Below are 22,735 nucleotides of genomic sequence, written 5' to 3'. Positions count from 1 at the left end.
TTGGACCCTTTCTCCCTATCTCTCTCCTCCCCCTCCGCCCCCGGTTTCCCGGGACTGACTATATAATAGATGGCTGCGGAGATAATAAAGGTTTCCTGTGGCAATTAGCAGTGCTCAGACCACCGTATCTGGTTATTTGATGGACAGTGAACTTGGCGAAGGAGCTGGTAGGGTTCATTCAGATGTCACGGTCCGGGCTGTAGGTCGCCTGCAGGTCAGCGCATGGGAATGCGCGAGTGCCCCGGGGTCATGCCACTGTGTTCGGTCGCCGCGAAGCCGCAGACACCACCAAATGGGCATCCATCCCCATTAGGCGCACACACGGGAGACGATCAAGTTTTTTCCAGCCTCGCCCAGGACGCAGGGTTTATCTAGGTCAGGCGAGGGGGCGGCGGGAGCGAGAGAGGAACACAGGCAGCCTTTTTTTTTAATCATAAAAAACCCAAACAAAACAAAGCCAACCTTGGGGACATTGACTACACAGGCCAAAAGCCCCTCTTTCTCTTTCGCTCTCTCTTCCCTCCAACATAATATTAGCTCCGATTCCAGCACAAGCGGCGCTCCACCTTATGCGGGAAGAAGGATTCCCAGGATCCAAACCAATTTTAGCTGGACCCGAAACGAACAATATACATTTGGCTTGCCTGATTTTTTAATCTTTATTTCTAAATAAGGGTCTGCCAAGAATAATGGAACCCGCAACAAATACATAGCGATAATCCTAGCCTCATTGCAATGAATGAGTTTCATTAGACTAACGCTGGATACAACCCACCCTTTATAGAGAAGGCCCCGATTCGCTCAATATGCTTACTCGGCAGTAAGCTTCACTGATCTCAGTGGCACTTGCGAAGACCATCCAGAGGATCGACCTGAACACAGTTCTTTTCTGAAGTGGGATGCCAAGAACACGTCCACACTTCTGAGCGTTGCTTACGCGTTCAAATGACGGACGGGAATGCAAAATCCGATTTTGACCCCAATCCTAGGATTACTTACCTGGGAGTAGGCCCCCATTGAACTCAATGGGGTTTATTTCTGAGTAGACATGTATAGAATTGTGCTGTTAGGTGAAGAAGGCCTCAGCTCGGAAGGAAGACTCTTAGCAGCCATAAGAGCTTGTCCCAATGAACTCAGTGTAAACATGCTTAGGATAAAGCCTGTGGATCTTTTCAACCAGAGCCCATGTAGGGCCCTCACTTTAGAAGAGCATTAGAGGTTTGGGTCTGAGCTCCTGCATGTTTGTTGTTGTTGTTGTTTATTCGTTCAGTCGCTTCCGACTCTTCATGACTTCATGGACCAGCCCACGCCAGAGCTTCCTGTCGGCCATCACCACCCCCAGCTCCCCCAAGGTCGAGTCCGTCACCTCCACAATATCATCCATCCTGCATGTTTACTCTGAAGTAATTCCTCCCAAGTTAATGGTTCTTACTCCCAAGTAGGTGGACCAAAAGGTTGCAGTCTTGATACTCCCAAAATATCCGGGATTACTGAATACATGGAGTGGTTGTGTACCTAATCTCGACAGCTTGGATAGGTACCTCTCTGAGGGGGCCTTGGCTTACCCAAGACTACTTCTAAATGGGGTGGTGGTGGTAGCGGCGCCCATAAAAATCGTGCCCCCCCATTCAAGAGTACCATTCACAGCATAAAGAGTTAAAGAGCTGCAGGGAGCCCTTCTTGTTCAATTAAAGCATCCACCTAAGGATGAGAGCGGAAAATAGACACTGGATTCGGATGCAACCCATATATGCACACTTAGCCGGAAGTAACTCCCACTAGAACGTAACGAGACACTAAACGTGTCTTGCATTGAGCGCTGTGGTCCATTTCTGCGCGTCCAGTTTCTGGGGAACCACCGAGTGTCTATTGGTTGCTGGAATTAAGGAAACCTTGGAAAGGATGCTTTGCAAGAGAGTGCCTCCTCTTTATTTATGCATTAACTATGAAGAGATCCTGAACATGTGTGTGTGTGTGTGGGGGGGGGTATTGTTAAATTTCTATCCCAACTTTCCTCCAGGGAACTTCAAGTTCTCCCCCACCCCACTTTGAACTTCTCAACAACCCTGTGAGGTAGGTTAGGTTGAAAGGTTACAGTTGGCTCAAGGATACCCCGTGGGCTTCCTGGCTGAGAGCAGACATTTGAACGGCCGAGTCCTAGCCCGACATTCTAACCTAATAAAAAATAATGTACTCTTGCTTTATCAATTTGACACAATAGGTGGACTGCAGTGATTTTCATCAGACAATTAAGGCCTGGTTAGCCGGCATATTGTTATCCACCGCTCGAAACGAAGAATAACGTGAAGATTCTGTTACGCTTGCCTAGGTTTTGATTTCTCCCTCAGATCTGTAGGAAAATAGGAGAATTATAATGGAGGCACTCTTGTCTTGCCCCACACCGCTTCCTTCCCTAACAACCTCCCCCTCCCCCCTTTTCTTTAACTTGATGGGACTGCAGAGTAAACACGCACAGAGTCGGGCAGGCTGCACGATTTAAATCTTACGTCTTTAAGGCTGCAACCCCACAGGCGCACTTACTTGGGAGCAAGTCCCATTGAACTCGTGGGGACTTACTTCTGAGCAGACCCGCCTAGTAGTGCCCCTTCTGCGGAGCCCTTGCAAAACGGAGGGGGGAAAGTATCGGATGGGCTCCGTGTTGTCGGCTTGACTTGATTCACCCTATTCTGGGAAGGGGAAACTCTGCCTTATACTCCTCCTTCTCCTGCCCGAATGCTATCCAACGCCTTTTCTTTGCCTTTGGGGAAAGCGGCGTTGGCGGCGGAGTGCCGCTTTCCCCCTGGAATCGCCCCAACCTCGCCCGCCCGGGGCCGCTGTGACCCGGGGCGGGAGGATCGGGGCTCTGCGCGTCGGAGTTGCGGATTCCCCTGCCGATCTCAGGTTGCGTAAGAGCGATGCGTGTGCGCAGCTCCCAGCACACACACCCCTGGCATGTATGGCGGCGGCGCGGCTTCGGCCAGGCTGGGCAGCCCCTGGGCCTTTTCTCTCTCGGGGAGGAGCAGCGGCGCCCCCAAGGAAGTCTCCTGGCCGGGGGGGGGGGCGCTGTTATTTTCTAGGCGCCCCCTCCCCCATCTCCCTTAAGGCCGCACCGACCCCTTGGCACAGCGACGAGACTGCCCGACCTGCTCCTCCAGGCGCGATCGGAGAGGCCGAGGAGTGTGCCCTTAACTGGGGCCGCCGCTTCTGACGCATCACCCCACCGAAGGAACGACGCAAGCCGCCGGGCTGCGTCTCAGCGGGCCGGGGAGCAGCGTTTGCGAAGCAGCGAGACCCGAGGGGGCCTTTCCGCTCCACGGAATGCGCAGACGCTGAGAGCAGGTGCCCGTGGCTGCAGCCCACTGGCCTCGGTGGGTTCTCCCCCGCAGCAACAGGCTGAACCCCCGCCCCGCCCCGCCCCGCCCCGCCCCGCCCCGCCCGAAGCAGGGACGTGAAGCCCAGCCAAAGCAGCGGGGAACATTTTTTCCTAGGCGCACCTTTCCTTAGATGGTTCTCGCCCCCCGCCCCCCAGTAGCGTTAGGGCAGGTCTCCTGGGCAGAAGGACCAGCGGGCCCCCCAACACATTTTGAAGGGAGGGAAGAAATGCACGCTTGCTCCCCCCCCCCCACAATTAAGGCCAAATTGCCTAACTGCACGACTACCAGTAATGGATAAGGTTGCGACCCTAACCGACAGGTAAAGCCCCCTCCTGTCTGCAGGTGTGCAGGGAAGAAAGTAAGCCCCACTGAGTTCAATGAGGCTTACTCGCAAGGAGGTGCACATAAGACGTTGATCCCATTGAACTCGGGGGACGTCCACTTCTGAGATGAGTGTGTATAAAACATGCTCGCGTATTTGGGATGTTCCAGGACGACCGGAGATCCCATCTTCTGCTCGCGGCTTTCTTTTCTCTGTCTCTCAGTTCTTCTCCCCTCCCTACACACATTTTGTTGGGGGAAAGTTGGATTTATTTAACTTCCTCCAGAGAAGCGCAACGCAGCGCTGGAACTGAGCGCGCTTCATAGAGACGGGTGGCAGTTTGGTACCTTAATGATGCACAGAACTCCACCCGATGGACTCCGGTCCCCGCATCCTTTTATTTCGACGCTGCCGCCCCGCGCCAGAAAACTCCCCATGGGCGCCCCTTGTCCCGATGGACTTGACCGCTCGGTGGGAAGAAGGCTGAGAAACGGTCTCGCATCTCCGGGTGGCTACATTTGCCTTCCCCGCAAGCCGGGTCAGGGAGAACGCGAGCGAATACCTCCTCCCGCCCTCGCAGGTCCGACGGACTGTGATGCATGCCTTTCAGTGTCTCTAAAAGACCAGGGGATGCTGCCGCGGGCTGGGGGCTGTGTGTTTACCTTTCGCCATAATAACCTCTTTTTCCCTCGCTGACCTGCGTTTGAACCTGCGATTAGCACCGCATCATCAGTTTGAGAATTTACTCCGTCTCCTTGCTGGTGGTGCGGATCCCTCATCTCAGGGCCCTGGACGTAAATATAAACCCCTGTCTGTGGGGTGAACTGCAGGCCAAGGACTAATTTTAGACGAGGCGGCGGCCACGGCTCGGCCATTCTTCCCTGCCCCTTTGACATCACGCGGAGGTTTAGCCTAGGAGGATCGTTGTTTTACCGAGATCCACCCGCCGGAGCCAGGTGCAAAAGACATACACGTGGAAATAAGGTGCAGGAGGCCCAGGAATTCGGCGCAGAACCGAATGGCGGTCTCCACTTATATAGGCAACTCCTGGTTACTGCTTATTTCATTTTAGTAGCCTAATTTAACTGGCAGAAGTCATATTGTTGCGGCTGCAAACAGTTGGGAGTCGGATGCTCTTGCCATCTCCCAGAGATACGCCGGTTGATCTGGATCTACCATCCGCTCAGAAAACTCCCCCCTCCACTTTTTCGAGGCTGCTGGGGCAATCCTCGCAACGCAGGGAAGCCGGATATTTGAGGCACGAAGACGGGGAGGGCAGGCTTCCCGCCCTAAGACCTTGGCAGTCAAGAGGGATCTGATAGTATCTGGGGCTACAGAACTCCAGCAGAAGTGAGACCTTACAGAGTGAGGCCCCCGCCCCCAAATCGGGGCTTCGCTCCAGAAACGTCTTTCCACCTTAACACTCAGCCCGGGGACAGCTGGGCTGTATCCAATGCTAGTCTAACTTACGTCCCATTCATTTCATTGAGCCCACTCTAAGTAGACTAACACTGGATACAATCGATGTATTTCTATAGCGCCACCAGCAAGCAGGGTTAAACTGGGAAGGATTGTTTCAGTTAGGCCTGCCTGCGTAGGCTGGGCATAGGGCATGAGACCTGAAAGGCAATAAAGAAAAAAGTGCCTTTGAGCATGTACAAAGCACCTAAGTTATTACTACCAGCTTCCTCATTATGGAAGGTTTCATCTCCAAATGGGGCCCTTGTTGAAGCAAGAATGCACTCCAGTGGTCACCTACCACAGGGGAAGGGAAGGTGTGCATGGCCCTCCAGATGTTGCTGGACTACAGTTCATATCAGCCCTAGCCAGTATTGCCAATGTTAAGGGATGATGGGAGTAGTAGTCCAGCAACATCTGGAAGACTGCAACTCTAGAGGGCCAAACTTTCCCTATCCCTGATGTATAAGAAAGGCAATGCTTCAGTTGGGATTTCCTAATACTGGTCACAAAGAAGTGAGCAAACTTTGCAGTTCAACAAGACTCTTCATCGGATTAGATGTTAAGGGGAGAGAGAGAGATTAAGAAATGGCTGTGGTGTATTAGGTTGCGCATGCTGCAAAAAGATCTCAGATTCCACTAAACCCTACAAACAAACATGGCAACTCTCCCTTTGAAAATATAAAGGCCAGCATTTATGGAGTTCTGTCTTCAGGGTTGTTACTTTAGATTTTTTCCCCGAATGAACCAACATGGATATCTGCAAATTTTGATCACGTTTCGAAGAAGAAGTTCTATACCTAAACAGGTGTGTGTATGAGAGAGTGAGTGTTTAGAGACAGAATGCAGCAGTAACTCAACAAGCCTAGCTTCCCCATCACTGCATTTCCATGCCAGTATAAATTAGGTAGCTGAATTTCTGTATCTCATCTAAGGCTGCCTACAGGGGGAAAAGATGCCAAGTAATTAGATGTAAGGTGACTAAGGTACTTCCTTCCTATTAATGTGTAGCAGAGCTGACCCACTGCACACATAATCAAATCCAGTGGTGTTTACTCCCAAGTAAGTGAGCATAGGATTGGATCCCTGTAGCTCAATAAGTCCCACTTTCTCCTTGGTAAGCATGCATAAGACTACTGTCCCAAACTACCATATAAGCATATTTACCTGAATTCAGTGGAAGAAACAGGAAATAGGGTGAAAATCACTTTAAATCCAAGTACTTTAAATTCTGTGCCTATCAGCTCAGTAAATCCCATTGAGTTCATGGGATTTACTCCAAGTAAGCATATATAGGATTGCAACCTTATGTGCATTGTGGATCATCTCCCCGTCAGTTAGGGTCAAGACTTCGATGGGTTATTCATGGAAGGAATTTCACAGCCTCTGCAGTAGTGAAATTCTTAAGAGAGGTACAAGAACAGGTCAGTCTGTGAGGTGTGGGGCTGCCAGTGAAGAATGTGTTGGATTTTGACCATGGAGACCTGGTTTCTAATCCGCAAACATCAGGGAAGCTCACTGGGTGAGCTTTGGACAGTCACCATCTCTCCAAGAGCAACAGTACTGTCAGGGAAAATTGCGCATGCGCGGGGGGGGGGATTTTTGACAGGAAACTAGCCTGGGGTAGATCAGGTTTAGTTGTCACTTGCTTTTCAGTCAAAACAAAAGTGGCCAGTTTAAGGACACTTAAAAATAAAAGTGCAATTAAAGAAACATGTCATTTTGTCCTATGCCCAGCCAACATCACAGGGTTGTTCTGAGAATAACAGGGAGGGAACTGATTGAGTATGGGGGCTAAAAGTATGTAGTCATTATTTAAAAATAATAATCCTATTACTACATAGGCATTATCACATGGGGGAAAGTAGATAGTTAAAGATGCTCTGTTCCAAGGTTGAGCCATACCACAGAAACCAGATTATTCAACTGAGTCCTGAAGGTAGTTTTTGTTTTTGTAGGGAGGAAACTTCAGAGGCATTATTAGTTTATTAACTGTAGTAAGGACTACAGGATCATAATGAGGCCAGTGAAGTTGGCCTTAACCTAGTTAAATCCCAATTTTATGCATGTTTATTCGGTAGGCCACAGAGACTCCAATAATATATATATATATATATATATACACACAAGGAAAGACTGGGTCAGCCCATTCTAGTCCTTGGCACTCACTGGGGAGAAAACCTCTTACTATCCACTAACTTATTCTAGTGAGAGGTTCCAAGATCAAAGACCATTAAAGCAAAGAGGACTAGAATAACTGGAGTTCAATAGGATTTACTTTGAAGTAAGTGGGCATAGGCTTAGTGGTCAAGGCTCTCACAGCTTCATCCTATACATCTCTGCTTAAAAATAAGTATTATTGAGTTCAAGGCAAATGGATATAGGATTGCAACTTAAGGCAGTTCCAGGTTTTTTGTGTTTTTTGGTTTGGTCTTAACCCCCCCCCCCTTTTCTGGGAAAATAACAAATCAGTGGGTGCTAGATCTGCAAGGCGGATGTGCTGTGGAATCACCCTAGGCTTAGTCCCAGAAACTGTTTTTCCAGTGCAGTATTTATTATTTTAAATTATTTTAAGGCCACCTTTAAGCATAGAACCTACCAGTAGATCTACCTAGAAGTCAATCCTATTGACTTCAACAGTGCTTACTCCTGAGTAAGTATGCTTAGGTTTGCAACCCTTGGTGTCTCAAGTCAATTTTGGAAACTGAGAAGTCCAGTGTGCCCTGGAGTATATATAGAATCATAGAACAGTGGGGTTGGAAGGGTCCTACAAGGCCATCAAGTCCAACCCCCTGCTCAATGCAGGAATCCAAGTCAGAGCATCCCTGACAGATGGCTGTCCAGCCTTGTCTTGAAGGCCTCCAGTGTGGGAGAGCCCACCACCTCCCTAGGTCATTGGTTCCAATGTCTTATTGCTCTAGCAGTCAGGAAGTTTTTCCTGATATTCAGCCAGAATCTGGCTTCCTGTAACTTGAGCCCATTATTTCGTGTCCTGCATTCTGGGATGATTGAGAAGAGATCCTGGCCTTCCTCTCTCTGACAACCTTTCAAGTACTTGAAGAGCTCTATCATATCTCCCCTCAGTCTTCTCTTCTCAAGGCTAAACATGCCCAGTTCTTTCAGTCTCTCTTCATAGGGCTTTGTTTCCAGTTCCCTGATCATCTTTGTTGCCCTCCTCTGAACCCTCTCCAGTTTGTCTGCATCCTTCTTAAAGTGTGGTGCCCAGAACTGGACACAGTACTCCAGATGAGGCCTAACCAGTGCTGAGTAGAGGGGAACTAGTACTTCCTGGGCTTTGGAAGCTATGCTTCTATGAATGCAGCCCAAAAGAGCATTTGCCTTTTTTGCAGCCACATCACATTGTTGGCTCATCTTCAGCTTGTGATCAACAACAATTCCAAGATCCTTCTCGCTTGTAGTGTTGTTGAGCCATGTATCCCCCATCTTGTAACTGTGCATTTGGTTTCTTTTTCCTAAAACATGTTGACTTAGAAGCAGGTGCCCCTGGGCTAAGTGATTCCTTATTCCCCCAAATAACACTCCCCACCCTAACCCTCTGGGATGAGCCAGGACAGTTTACAAACTGGAGGCACTTCTGTGGTGGATCTCTTAAAAAAAGAAAAGAAGAAGCTGCAGTCCTAAACCTGAATGCAAAGCACTCAGCCCAACTGAACTAACAGAGTATGCCTCTGTTGAGCCCAGGGGCACCTGCCTCTAAGTCAACATGTTTTAGGATTGCACTGCAGGGTTGAAGGCCTAGGAACACTTACACTTTTGAGTATATATAGATAGGATCCAGCTGTAAGACTTGCTCCCAAGTTAATAGGTTTAGGATTGCACTTTAAGGCTGCAATCGGATACATATGTCCCATTGAAGTCAATGGGGCTTTCTTCTGAGTAGACATGCATAGGATTGCACTCTTACTCCTGCTTCAGTTGGAGTTACTAACTGGAGTTAGTAAAGCCTAAGCCCATTGAAAATAATAAGTTTAGTAGCTCTCCACTCCTCCTGCAGAGTTCACAATCCTAAACCTATGCTCCGAGTCCCATTGCACTGGCTTCTGAGTAAAATGTGTTGAGGATCGCATTGCCTGGCTACACATTTACCTGGGAACAACAGACGTATTTACATGGCAGCAAACCTCACCGAATACAGCCAGGCTACACCCCGAGTAAACACATCTGGGCTTGGTCTACATGGCTGATTTAACCAAGGGGGGCTGACTTTCGAGTAAACCTGGGATTGGGCGCTGTGAGGTTACGACCGCTAATCAAGTTGCTTTGGAAGTTCAGGCCCACTGAAACCAGGAATGATGGTCCGGATCGTCCGAGTACGAGAAACGCCGGCGGCGGCGGCGGCACTCTTGACTCCCGCTCGTTGATCGACGTGAAGTGGACACTCTGCTGCTTGTTTGGGCTGAGCCTGGGGCGGGGGCGCAAAACCCAAACGGCTGAAGGGCGGCCCGGGAGGCGGGGAAAGACAGCGGCCGGGGGGCGGCGCCTGCAGGCCATCAGCGGCAATTAAGGCTGAACTTTGGGTGAACTAATTGATCGGCCGGACCAAGGTAAAGAAGTGGGCAGCGACCTGCGGGGAACGAGGATGGGTATAAAAGGGGCCCCGCGGCGGCGCTCGGCCCTGCTGCTGCACGCCGAGGGGGAAGGCAGGGGCCCGCGCTGCCCCAGCCGAGCCGCGAGCGACCCCGCGAGCCATGGGCCTGTCCGCCTTGCTGGCCAGCGCCGTGGGCACCTGCGTGCTGCTGCCGCTGCTGCTCTTCGCGGCCTCGCTGAAGCTCTGGAGCTGGTACTGCCTGCGGGGCCGCGATCGCGGCTGCCCCTTGCCGCTGCCCCCCGGCACCATGGGGCTGCCGTTCTTCGGGGAGACGCTCCAGCTGGTGCTGCAGGTAAGGCGGCGCAGGAGAGGCGGCCGCGCCTTCTCCGCGGCGGAGGCCGAGATCCAGGCGCCTCGGTGGCCGAAGCCCCGCTGACTGCTCCCCTCCTCTCTCTCCTGGTTTCCGCAGCGGCGCAAGTTCCTGCAGATGAAGCGGCGCAAGTACGGCCACATCTACAAGACGCACCTCTTCGGCCGGCCCACGGTGCGCGTGATGGGCGTGGAGAACGTGCGGCGCATCCTGCTGGGCGAACACCGGCTGGTGGCCGTGCAGTGGCCAGCCTCGGTGCGCACCATCCTGGGCTCCGGCTGCCTCTCCAACCTTCACGACGGCCAGCACAAGCGCCGCAAGAAGGCAAGCGCGCGGGAGGCCGCGGGCATCCAGCCGGCCTTCCTCGCCCGGAGCGGGCAGGGCTCGGCGCCTCCGGCGAAGGGAGTCCTGGTGGGTCGGGCCGTAGCGGCGGGAGGAGCCCGGCTTCGGCTGCTGTGCTGACGGGGGCGCAGATTTCTATTGAAATCAAAGCGCTTCCGGCTTCCAGAGAAGTTCTGAACTCGAGCCTGAAGCCAAAACCGATATTACTCTAAAACTGTGTCTAGAGCCTATGGCTTAAATTTTTATTTTTACTCTGGAGTAGGCACAGGGCTCCAATTCGAATCTGAAAGGCTCCCTGCTCCCCACGCGAGGGTCCCAGTCTGGATTGGGGGCCCTCCACCTACTCTACAGTAACAATGAAAACAAAGACGCAGTTGGTAGACACACGATTAAAGTAACGTTTGTTTCGGCCTTCAAGTCGGAATGCTGACTGGTCTTAAGAATTGCAGCTGGTCTCCAGCCCAAGTGTCCTGGTGGCAGAAAAGTCCGTGCATTCGGTGGGATTTACTTCTGAGTAAACGTGTAGAGGATGGGGCGGCAAGACGCGCTGTAAAGTGGGGTGAGGAGGTGGGGGGGTAGAAAGCCAGGAGGCTAAAACGCATCTGGCCAACGTCCCTTCCAATAAAACAAACTCCAATAAAACTAATGGCGCCTTCTGTAAATAGCTTCAAGAAGTAATGGTAGCAATCTAGGGACAACAAAGAGGTCTTGGCGGCGCCCGGGTCCTCCGCACCTAAGGCCTCCTTACCGAGAAGGTGGCAGCTTTCAAAGGTGCTCCGTCCCCTTTCAAGATGAGGCGATCCCTCCCCTCCCCCGGTCGCGAGAAATTTTATAGGCAGCCGCGCTAAAATACCCGGTGAGAAAAGCGATTCCTATCTACAAACCTGAACCTGATTTTGTGGGGCACACCAGCGACCGCCATCCTAAACAGCAACTCCGCCTTCTCTCCCCACTCCAGCCCCACTTTTAATAATAATTATTTTGGCTTTTAGTGGCTGATGTTGAACGATTCGCCAGACATGTAGCCCCATCCTCGGGATGTTTACTCGGAAGCAAGTCCGGTTGAGTTCAGCGGGATTAACTCTCCAGGGAGTGCGGCCAGTGCAATCCTCGCACTGCAGTCCTACACGTCTCTACTCGGAAGTCACCCACCACAAATTCAGTGCGGGGACTTGCCCGCTCACTTACCGAGGGAGCGCGTATAGACAGGATCACAGCAAGCGGCCTTAAGCGCCGATCTCCACCAGCCTCCCGGAGCGCGTGTCCCGCTGAAGTCGGTCGGGCTCCCTTTTTCGGGGTGGGGCTGGGTGCGGGGAGGGCGGCGGCATGAAAACCGGCGGGGCTGGCCTTCCAGGAGGCAGAAGATAAGCCCGATTCTCAGCCGTGGCATGAGCGCCGTCTCCCCTCCCCGCGCGCGCGCGAGAGAGATCTTTGCCGGGGGTGGAGTTCCAGTGTCCTCGACGGGTCCTCCGTGGACATCGGTGCCGCGTCGCCGCGCTCTCGAGCTCTCCCAGACCGATTTGGCTCGGCTCGGCTCGGCTCGGCTCTTGCTCAAAGCGTCTCCCCCAGGTGGCTGAAACTCCGTCCCCGTCTCCTTCCTCCTCTCGCAGGTCGTCATGCGGGCTTTCTCCCGCGAGGCCTTGGAGCAGTATGCTGCGGTGATCCAGGCGGAGGTGAGCGCTTGCCTGAGGCTGTGGTCGCTGGCTACTCCTGGCGGCGGCGCCTGTCTGTTGGTCTACCCGGAGGTGAAGCGCCTCATGTTCCGCATCGCCCTGCGCATCCTGCTGGGTTTCCGGCCGGGCCAGGCGGGATCCGACGGCGAGGAGCTCCTGGTGGAGGCCTTCGAGGAGATGAGCCGCAACCTTTTCTCCCTGCCTATCGACGTGCCTTTCAGTGGCCTTTACAAGGTAAAAGATGCCGCCCAGATTGGGGGCGCGGGGAGGGAGAGCGGAGGGCGCATTTCCTGGCTCGGAGGGCGAGTGGCTCTCGGCCGGAGTCCAGAGGTCTGGGCGCTGGGAACCGGGGCAAGAGCGGCGGCGGCCGATACTCGGGCGACCTCAAGTGATCGCCCGTCCTCCCTGCTCGTAGGGCTTGAGGGCGCGGGATATCATCCACGCCAAGATCGAGGAGAGCATCCGGGCGAAACTGGCAGGGAACGAGCCCTCTGACGGCTACAAAGATGCGCTGCAGCTGCTGATGGAGCACACGCAGAGCAGCGGGGAACCGCTCAACATGCAGGTGAGTCCTTGGGTGCCAAGATTTTTCCCCGCCTGGGGCTTCAGTAGTGGTGCTGGGGGTCTTGGAAACTTTGGATAGAGTCCGGCCAGGATTCCATTTGTCCCTCCGGACGGACAAGGGAAGGATATCTGGCTGGTGTGTTCTTGTGAATACTTTGGCTGGAGAAGCCACCAGGACTTTGCATGTGTCTCCGGATTGAACGAGGTCTGCTAATTTGACATTAGGATTACCAGACTGAGCTGCTCACAGCTGCACAGCAGGTCGAAAGTCCTCGGGTACAGCCTTTCCCAGACATGGAGATTCAATGGTGGGGAAAACACTACCTGCATTTGCTCCAGGCAAGTGGCTAAACTAAACACAAGTAGAGTGTCAAGTGGGAATAACCTTCTTCTAAGGAGAAGAATATTTCTGTTTAGAGCACCCAGGGTATCGACTTGGTGGTGGGACAGGCAGAAATTCAACAGGCAATGCTCTCTCCACTGTTGAATCTCCATGTTTGGAAAAGGCTGTACCTGAGGACTTTCTGCCTGCTGTGCAGTACTAAAAGTTGACAATCCTAATTTCAAATGAGCATAGAGAACTAAACTTTAGAGTTCTACATTTCCATACCTCTTATAATGAGGCAGACTTTGATGGCTTCCCTTTATACGTATTTTAGAAAACATTCTTCTTCCAGGATCAGGTGAAGTGCTCTGCTTTGAAAAATGGCTTTCTTGACAAAAGTTCAGTGTGCTTGGGGAGTTTGGGGGGGGGCATTTATCTCTCAGTGGCGTGCTGTGATCAAAAGCAATGAGTTGGCTTTCCCTGATGGCTGCTTGTCTCAGCCATTAGGCATGCAGGCATCTCATTCAGTGGTTGGGTGTGGTGTTTTTTTTTTTGTACCCTTTTCTTTGAATTCAGACTGATATACATTAAACACTAAGGGCACAAATCCTATGCATGTTTAGACAGAGAAAAGGTCTACAACTCCCAGCATGCCCCATGGCTGGCTGGGGCATGCTGGGAGTTGTAGACCTTTTCTCTGTCTAAACATGCATAGGATTGTGCCCTAAGAGTGTAATCCTTTGCATGTCTACTTGAAAGTAAGCCTTATGAGTACAATGGGACTTACTCCCAGGTAAGTGTGCATTGGATTGCAGCCTTGGGGACAATGTGTTGGGGCTGTTGCCTGCTGAAAGAATTCTTGGTTGGTTTTAAATTGACTGACTTAAAACTGCATATATTTTCAAGGGAATAAAACATAGTTCTGAAGGGGGAAATGTATTCCTTCTTTGAGAGCCAGGATGGTGTAGTATCAGACTAGGGCTAGGGAGAGACAGGTTTATAGTACAATCATAGGGTTGGAAGGGGCCTACAAGACCATCGAGTCCAACCCCCTGCTCAGTGCAGGAAGCCTGATTCCCAGGCGGTCTCCCTTCCAAGTACTAACCAGGGCTGACCCTGCTTAGCTTCCGAGATCAGGGTGACTTGACCAGTGGTTCTCTCAGCCTAATCTACCTTGCAGGGTTGTTGTGAGGATAAAATAAGGTCAGAGGGGTAAAGCCATAGACACTGCTTTGAGTGCTTGGGGGTGGGGAGAAGAAAATCTAAGAACTGTTGTTGCTGATGATGATAATAACAATAATAAATAATTGCTGTGGTTAATGCACTCATATTGCAACAGGTATCATCTTAGCCTTTCTTTCCTGTGTGTGAGAGAAGGAAGAATGCTTCTTCTAAGATTTACCTAAAATAAAGTAAACTGTGCTGGTCCATAAGAAAAAATGATCCAAACTCCACAGTCAAGCAATACCTTTATTACAGGTATTGACCATGCTGGCTGTGAATTGTGGGAGTTGTAGTCCAACACACCTGGAGAGCGCCAGGATGGGGAAGACTACAATATAGTCTTCCTATAGGCCGGTTAACACGTGTCTCATCTGTCCCCCTTCAGACTGCATGCACAGGCTCTCAGGCCTGGATGTGCCTCAAAAGAAAAAGATAACAATAAAAACCCCACATGTAGAAAACTGGCAAGTTGGGGTCAAGGTTAGGCTAGAGCTTCCCTCTCTGGCCTTTTACCTTCGCATGTGTGTGTGGTTTTTTGTATTTGTTTGTAGGAATTTTCAGTTGTCTCAGCCCTGGCATGCAGACTGAAATGGCAGCACCCAGACAGACGCTTGCCCCCAGAGCCTGAATTAGCCTTGCACTGCCTTTGTTTCAGAAGGGCTCAATCCTATGCATGTTTAGACAGAAAAAGTCCTGCAGCTCCAAGCATTGCACCTTAAGGCATTCTAGTATTTTACACAATAGGGCTTTAGGACAATTTTCTAGCTTCCGACAAAAGCAAAGGCTAGAAGGGATGCCATCTCCTTAAAAAGTATTTGCGTAGCTGTTGCTTGCATCCTCCCTTTCCTGCTTAATGTCTGTAGGGCACAGTTCCCAATGAGCTGTTCAGCCCATGAATCCCACCCCAGCTTACTCCCTCTGTTCCAGCCTTCCTCAACAATTGTCCGTGCTGGATGGGGATGATGGGGGTTGTAATCCAAAACTGTCTGTAGATCCAAGGTTGGGGAAGGCTGTGAGGTCTGTTCTCTTCTCATGCTTGCAGGCTGCTAAGGGTCTTTGGAAATAAACTGAGCGACTATATTGAACTTGCTCACCTGAGAGCATTGATGCTCTCTGCCAGTGTTGCTACCAGTGGAGGCTGGTGGCTCTGATGTCAGTAGGGTGGTGAATATGCTCTGGGTTTCAGTCACCTTGGATAGCTCCTTTAGAGTTCTGCCACTGACACCATTCTCCACTGCTTGCTATGCCACCCATTCCAACACTTCCCAGAACGACTTCTCTATCTTTGATGCTCTGCAATAGCTTTTCCCAACCTTGCACCCACCAGATGTGTTGGCTCCAGCTCCCCTCACTACCAGCCACTATGTAGCAGTAGTAGCAACACATCTGCAGAGCATCACGTTGGGGAAGGCTGCTCGATGAAGCACTGACCTCTCCTCACACCTTTGTCTTCCACTCAGGCCCTTCAGACTGGGATCACACAACATGCTAACCTACATTCAGTGGTTGTTGTTGAACCATGGGTTAGCATGTTGTCCAAACCCAGGACATTTCCCACGGGGTGGCTTGTTAACCATGCAGTGTGGCTTATTTTTCTCGAACAAGCCACCTTGAGAACCCGTGGTTTGTTGTTGGGTTGGTCAAGGTGGTTAACAAGCCACACTACATGGTTAAGAAGTCACCCTGTGGAAAATATCCTGGGTTCAAATAACGTACTAACCCACAGTTCAACAAACAACCCACACTCAACCACTGAGCATGGGTTAGCATGTTGTGTGAACCCAGCCACTGAAGCTGTCTGCTGCAAATTTCTCAGCCTCTCTCACCCATGCTATCCCATCTCCCCGTCCCTGAGTCTCTTGATGAAATGGCTGTTATCCTCATGTCACGTTTCCTATTATTCCTCTCATCAACCTTTCCTCCATTTCTTCCCCACTGCCACCATCTCCCCATTCCAAAATATTCCTTTGACCCCAGGGGGAGGGGAATAAGGGCATTGCTAGGCCTGGTCCCATGGGGGCCCCAGCCCCAAATCTGTTCCTCAGGACCCTGGATTTATTCTACAAAGCTTTCAGTGTCCATTGATGCCAATGGAAGGTTTTTATTCCTTTGCTTAATTGTTATGCAGGGGGCAATTTTCATGGGGGAGTGCTGCTGAAAAGCAGAGAGTTAACTCTCCTTTTCCTGCATACTACAACCCCCCCCCCCAATCTTCCCCTACATGGCAATTAAGCTTAGACAAAACTCTTTCCATCAGTTTGGGATAATCTGTGTCAGGGTGCCAAGGAATTGAAAAAAGGTGTGATCCTGTGCATATTTAGACAGAAACATGCATAGCATTGCACTATAACTTATTTTATTTGAGAATATTTGGAATAAAAAACTGGCTGGCTTTGCCTCCTTGAAATTCAGATAATTCCTAGTAGTTTTTCTAAATGTACATGTATAGATTTGGGTCCTCTGGGCCTGGGTCCTGAATCTTTTCAGTCTCTGCATATGACCTGCCAGATTTTGTTGAACTGCAACTCCCATTTACCCTAGCCAACATGGCCAATAGTGAGGGAAGATAGGAGTTGCAGTCCAACAGCAACATCTGGAGGGCCAGACAGCCCCCATCTCTGCCTTGACCCATCTTCACCCTCTTAATTACTGGCCAATTTCCCATCTTTTGCTTTTCAACTCTTGGGACATGCTCCTCACTGACCAATTCATGACAACCTGAATTCGGTCCTCTTCGCTGAGGGCCGCGCTAGATGTGACACTGGTTATGTAGCTAATCTTGTTTTGAACTAATAGCCAACCTGGGGAGGCTTGAGCCATACTGGGATCATGGCATGGGGGGAGGGATCCCAACTGGAATCGTGCTGCCCCCCCTCCTCATGTTCACAATGGGAGGGTGTCAATCTAGCTTGGGGCCTGAAGCTGACCTTATGAAGAACATACACACTCTCCTCTCTGCTGCTGCCTTTGACGCAGTTGGTCACACTCTCCTGCTGGACTCTCTCTGCACCCTGCCACCTTCTGCAACTCTGGGTTACATCCAGTGTTAGTCTTACTTGAAGTAGACCCATTGAAATGAATGGGACTTAAAAGTTAGACTAACATTGCAGGCTAGCGTAATGCAACCCTGAGCTGCATTAGGGGTTATGGCAGGGGTGTAGAACCTCTTTCAGCATGAGGGCCGAATTCCATTTCAAAGAACTTGAAAATGTTGATAGGGAGACATTTTTCTCCCCCTTTTATAATATCAGAACCCAGAGTCATCCCATGAAGCTGATTGGATGGTGGGAGACAGGAACAGGAACAGGAACAGGAAGGGCTTCTTCACACAGCACATAGTTAAGCTATGGAGTTCACTACCACAAAGTGTGGTGATGGCCACTAGTTTGGATGGCTTTAAAAGGCGATTGGACAAATTCCTGGAGGAGAAGGCTATCAATGGCTACTAGTTTTGATGGATGTGTGCTACCTCCAGTACCAGAGGCAGTGAGCCTATGTACACCAGTTGCTGGGGAACATGGGCAGGAGGGTGCTACTGCACTCATATCCTGCTTGTGGGTTCCCAGTTGACAGCTGGTTAGCCACTGTGCGAACAGAATGCTGCACTAGATGGACCCTTGGTCTGATCCAGCAGGGCTCTTCTTATGTACTTATATTCTCAGGTGCTGCATTCTAGTGGTGGGCAGGGCCAAAAATACCAGCAAAATTTAGCTTAAAGCTCTTGCAGGCAGTAACTAAGTCTTAGGAGAGCTGTTTCAACCTTTTAGAATGAGTGGTTGAATACAGAAAAGCTGGGAAACCACCAAACAGTCAGTGCCTGAGGGAAAGAGGGGGAGGCCAGGGGAATGACCTCTAGGCATGGTCTTCTGGGGAATCTCAATTCTGCACCCCTGTTTTATGGTGTAGTTAATGTGCTTGACTGCACAAAATGTGCATATTGTAGCAAAACCAGATCTTAAGTGGGAGTAGTTGGGTGTTTGTGGAGGGGTGTGTGTGTGTGTGTGTGTGTGAACAAAAACAATCAACGCTGAATTTTCTAAGGGAGTGCAAATGGCCAAACATAAGCTCTGGGCGCCTTAGGCCATTAAGCATGATCTACTATACCACTGCCACATTCTAAATGTGTTGTCAAGCCATCTTCAGGGCAAGGAAGTGATAGTATCCTCTCAGTAGGGCAAAAAGGAAGTGGCTGATACAAAGTGCCTCCTCCCACCGTTAAATCTGCAATGCAAATGTCGAGGTGCCTAGAGACAGTAGGAAATGAATTGTAGTACTATGGGGTAGACTAGAGCAGAGCGAATGTGGAAATTGCTGTTTGTCTGTAGCCAAGGGGGAAGGGTGTGGAATGGGAAGGTGGGAGTCTGAAAGACTTGGAGGGTGATGGACATTGACTGGCAAGATTAGTTGGCAGGGCGGAGGCTGGGGGTAGAGGTAGAGACATTCTGGAAGGATTTTCAAGGGAATCAGTGGGAAGGAGGCTTAGACAGGGAGGTGTTTAGTGGAGTTGGTGATTTTGCAGCAGTGTTGCTGGTTGGCAGGATTTGGGGAGAACACCCATCAAAACTGCAGTTTTTTCATGTGGAGTTACGGTTATCTGTGCAGGGGAGGAGTTTGGCCCCCTCAATCTTTTTCTGAGTTTGATTCGCTTTGTGGGGGAGAGGAGGAGGGGTATGGTGTAAAATGCAGCCTTGACCTCCTTTCTCTCCCTCTAAAGGAGCTAAAAGAATCTGCGACCGAACTTCTTTTTGGTGGGCACGAAACCACGGCCAGTGCGGCCACCTCCTTGATTATCTTCCTAGGCCTTCACCCGGAAGTCCTGCAAAAAGTGCGAAAGGAATTAAAAGAGAAGGTGGGTGTTTGTCTCCAAGACCTGGAAGGGAAAGTTTTACCAGTGTGTGATTCAGACCAGCCTGATCCGGTAGGCAGAGTTTTGGATGCTGAGCTGGGAGACCCTGCTGGCCCAGAGAACTAATACAACTCAGGGACATGAAAAAAAAAGAAAAAAGACTATAAATACTAAGTTGGAATGATGTTCACAAGTATTGTGACTTAACTATTACCAGTCCAGAGAGTTTAAGAGCCCCTTTGAACTTAAGTTTCCTACTGTGCGGGTTGTGGCCTCTCCAGCAATGCTCCAGGAGCATATAAAGTAGGGCTGTAATGTTTAGTTGGCCTAAAATCAATGAGCTTAACTAATTAAAACCCTTTTGTTTGCTTTTTTAAAAGGTACCCCTGGATTAAATGGCCAGCATATTTTCCTATATCATGGATGGTTTTTAATATAAGGAAAATGGGTGACTTGGAAGAAGCATTTCCCCTTCTCTTCCAAGAAGTCCCCCCCCCCCCCCGGGTGTGTGTGTGTGTGTGTGTGAGAGAGAGAGAGAGAGAGAACTTTCTAAAAACAGTGTTCTGAAAACAACTCAAGGAATACACATAGCTGTCTAAAGCCCCCCAGCCCCACCCCACATAAAACCATGAAGTCCAGTGGCACACGTTCTCTTGGGAGGTCCATCACTTGTGTGGCTTGTAAATATGCCAGGAAGCCAAACCATATGGGCAGAAATCTTGGCATGAACCTGGACCATCATGAGAGCACCCATGAAAGTGGGCGGTGTGGGGAGGAAGTACATGTAACTCAGGGGGAAAGGAGGTCAGGTGGGATCTATGCATTCATACGACTTCCAGTGAAGGTAGGTCAAAAAGAGAGTTCTCTCTTAACAGATGCTGGGGGTGGCTTGACATGGCCTGGAAGTTCTTCCTCTGTGACTAAAACTGGATCCTGCTTTGGGGCCTATCGCACGAATGCAGGTGGCCCTGCAAGTCCTGGGTGTTGGACAGGGAGTCTCCCCTTTCTCTCTGTCCCGATTCTCATCATGGCAATCCTTTATGTTTCCAGGGATTATTGGGAAGCTTGAGCCGAGAGAAGCATCTGGAAATGGAAGTCTTGGAGCAGCTGAAGTACACTGGCTGTGTCATCAAAGAGACACTCCGGCTGAGCCCCCCAGTTCCAGGGGGGTTCAGGGTGGCCCTCAAAACCTTTGAGCTAAATGTGAGCAGGAACAGCACATTTTCATGGAATTTCCCATAGCACCCTAATCCTAAATGTGTTCCTTGGGTAGTCTGGTTGGTTTCCATTCTTCTTAGTGCTTAGGATCACAACTGAAGGTTGCAGTAACAGCTAGACTGACTGTAGCATAAAAATAATAAAGAAGGACATTGGCTGGTATCCAGTCCCGGAGCAGATTGGGGAGGGGGCTACAGGAGGGGGAAATGCTGACAGCTGCTGACAGCTGCTTTTCCATTGGCAGAGGGAGACTAGTTTTGACACCACCCCCATGCCTTCTGTTTCTTTAAAAACTCTGAAACAAGGCAACATCCCAACAGGTGTAGTTGCTAAATCTCTACAGTTCTGTGGGAGAAGCTGCATTTGGCAGAAAATTGGCTTCTGAAATGGACAAACATGTTTATCTTACTCATTAGTCCAATTCTATGATCAGAGATCTTAAATGGAGAGAAACAACTACTTTTTGGACAATGGTATGATAAAAGTCCCACAGATGCAGCTTCTTTGGTAGAGTCACAGTGATGACTCTACCAAACAGTAGAGCAGTGAACAGGCACACCTGTTCGACATTTATTTATTTGTGTTTATAACCCACCCTTTATAAACAAAAATATCCCAAAGTGGGTAACAATTCTAAACCAACAAAATACAATATAATATTAAAATGTCCTGCTTTAGAGCACTTCAGACTACAGCAGGCTCCAGCATGCCTTGGATTTTTTTGTCAGGTATTTGTTTGTCTTGCCTGTTGGCCTGGGTGCTGAACACTGGATGAGGAACCACAGTTTGATGTGAGGTGTTGGGTTAAATGCTTGAATTGGCGATCTGTTCACCTTGAAGAAGAATAGACAGGCAAGTCTTTTAGTGGTGAGGGTAAAACGTTGTATCGTATTATCTGTGGGGCCTACTTTCTTCTTGAGTTCAAATTCCATGCCTGAGCTCAAATTCTTCCCCACTTTACATATGGTGACTGCTGAACTTTGTTGGTCCTGATAACTTAGCAGGTAGTGCCTGGAGTGATGTCGCTTTCTTCCCCTCGGCAGATAATCAGCTTTGAAAAGTGGCCATATACCGAAGCCTGTTTCTATGCATAGATTATCCTTGGTGAGTTACGGTAGGGGTAGGAGATGTGATGCCCTCCATAGGTCCTAGGCTACAAATTCTATAACCACTGACCATTAACCATGCAGGCTGGGACTGATGTTGTAGTCCCAAACATCTGGAGGGTGCCAGGTTGCCTACCTCTGGGTTAGGGGATGGCTTTGGCCATCTTTCAGGGCTAGACAAATGATAAGGAAGTATTATTCACCATTTCTGAGTCGGGCAGAACAGACTGGTATATAAATTTACACTGTGAAAAGAACTTGGGCTTCTGGCACCTCCAGACAGTCCAATGAGGACAGAATGATGGCTGACTGATTGGAAGGAAAAATGGGAAAGTGGGTGGTGATACGAAATGGGGTGTTTGGAATCCTGAACAGAAGTACTCCATGCTGCAATGTTTTGTTGCAGGACTGCTTGATTGCTGCTAATCCCTTTGTACTGCAGGCATGTAACTCTTAACAAAGGTTCTAAATATTTGGCCATCTGTACACTCTCAACAGGAGTTTGGGCTGGCAGTATATCTTCTGTCAGGAAAATGGCTGGATATGTGAGACAAATCCCTTGCTATTTTGTGTCATCATTCCTCTGTTTCTTGTAGGGATTCCAGATTCCCAAAGGCTGGAATGTCATTTATAGCATCTGTGACACCCATGATGTTGCTGAGCTTTTCATCAACAAAGACGACTTCAACCCTGACCGCTTCATGTCTCCTTTCCCAGAGGATGCCTCGCGATTTAGTTTCATCCCTTTTGGAGGAGGCTTGAGAAGCTGTGTTGGCAAAGAGTTTGCCAAAATTCTCCTCAAGATCTTTACAGTAGAGTTGGCCCGGAACTGTGATTGGCAGCTTTTAAATGGACCACCGACCATGAAGACTGGCCCTATCGTGTACCCAGTGGATAATCTGCCGACAAAATTCACACGTTTTAATGGTCAGGTCTAATGAACTCCATTGAAAGGATGCAGAATGGCTTTTTATAATACCCTAAATTCAAGATTATATATTTAACTTTATAAATGTGTAATAGTTATTTATAAGTGCTTTTCACCCTGCCCTAAGAATATTTTTAAAGCTATTTCATATATTAAAAGTTGGTGTGTGTGTTTTTAAAGCAAGCACTATAATTATGAGTCCTTGGGATTTGTAATCGGACAATTTTATTTCTATAGAAATAAAGTTTCCTACTATTTAAAAATCTTACTCAAAGCTTGTTTACTAATTAAGTTGGAAGTATTTAAGAGCCTGTATGTATATCCAGACACATAATCAAAAGTAAAAACTGAAGGCAATTTATCTGTACGCTGTAAACCAAAAAGCCATAATGGGGATTTGGTCAATATCAATAAAATTTCTGAAGAATACAATTTT

General features: G+C 49.5%; 2 protein-coding genes across 7 annotated transcripts in view; one reads left to right on the top strand and one right to left on the bottom strand.

Annotated features, from left to right (window-relative positions):
- LOC146350843 (uncharacterized) overlaps window positions 1–12,590 on the bottom strand; it is a 27,392-nt gene extending 14,802 nt beyond the window's left edge. Inside the window, exon 1 of the mRNA XM_084845871.1 lies at window positions 11,604–12,590. Within this exon, the coding sequence (XP_084701997.1) occupies window positions 11,604–12,033 (430 nt within the window). The 5' untranslated portion in view covers window positions 12,034–12,590. The remainder of the gene's footprint in view (window positions 1–11,603) is intronic.
- On the top strand, window positions 9,621–22,735 carry CYP26A1 (cytochrome P450 family 26 subfamily A member 1). 6 transcript variants are annotated; one of them, XM_084845869.1, is made up of 7 exons: window positions 9,621–9,719; window positions 10,173–10,397; window positions 12,026–12,322; window positions 12,504–12,653; window positions 18,916–19,050; window positions 20,098–20,250; window positions 21,968–22,735. In XM_084845869.1, the coding sequence occupies exons 2-7, from the start codon at window positions 10,191–10,193 to the stop codon at window positions 22,307–22,309; spliced, it is 1,284 nt and encodes a 427-aa protein (XP_084701995.1). In that variant the 5' UTR covers window positions 9,621–9,719; window positions 10,173–10,190; the 3' UTR covers window positions 22,310–22,735. The 6 variants fall into 6 exon arrangements, with proteins under 6 accessions (XP_084701995.1, XP_084701991.1, XP_084701992.1 ...); XM_084845865.1 differs by having other exon boundaries at window positions 9,621–10,055; window positions 21,968–22,734; XM_084845866.1 differs by having other exon boundaries at window positions 9,637–9,719; window positions 10,173–10,484; window positions 21,968–22,734.

This window comes from Heloderma suspectum, chromosome 3 (assembly GCF_057233095.1).
Source record: "Heloderma suspectum isolate Gila_16-S chromosome 3, 16-S_ref, whole genome shotgun sequence".
NCBI lineage: Eukaryota > Metazoa > Chordata > Lepidosauria > Squamata > Helodermatidae > Heloderma > Heloderma suspectum.
Note: the sequence above shows the minus strand (reverse complement) of the source record. Positions and strands in the feature narration are given on the sequence as shown.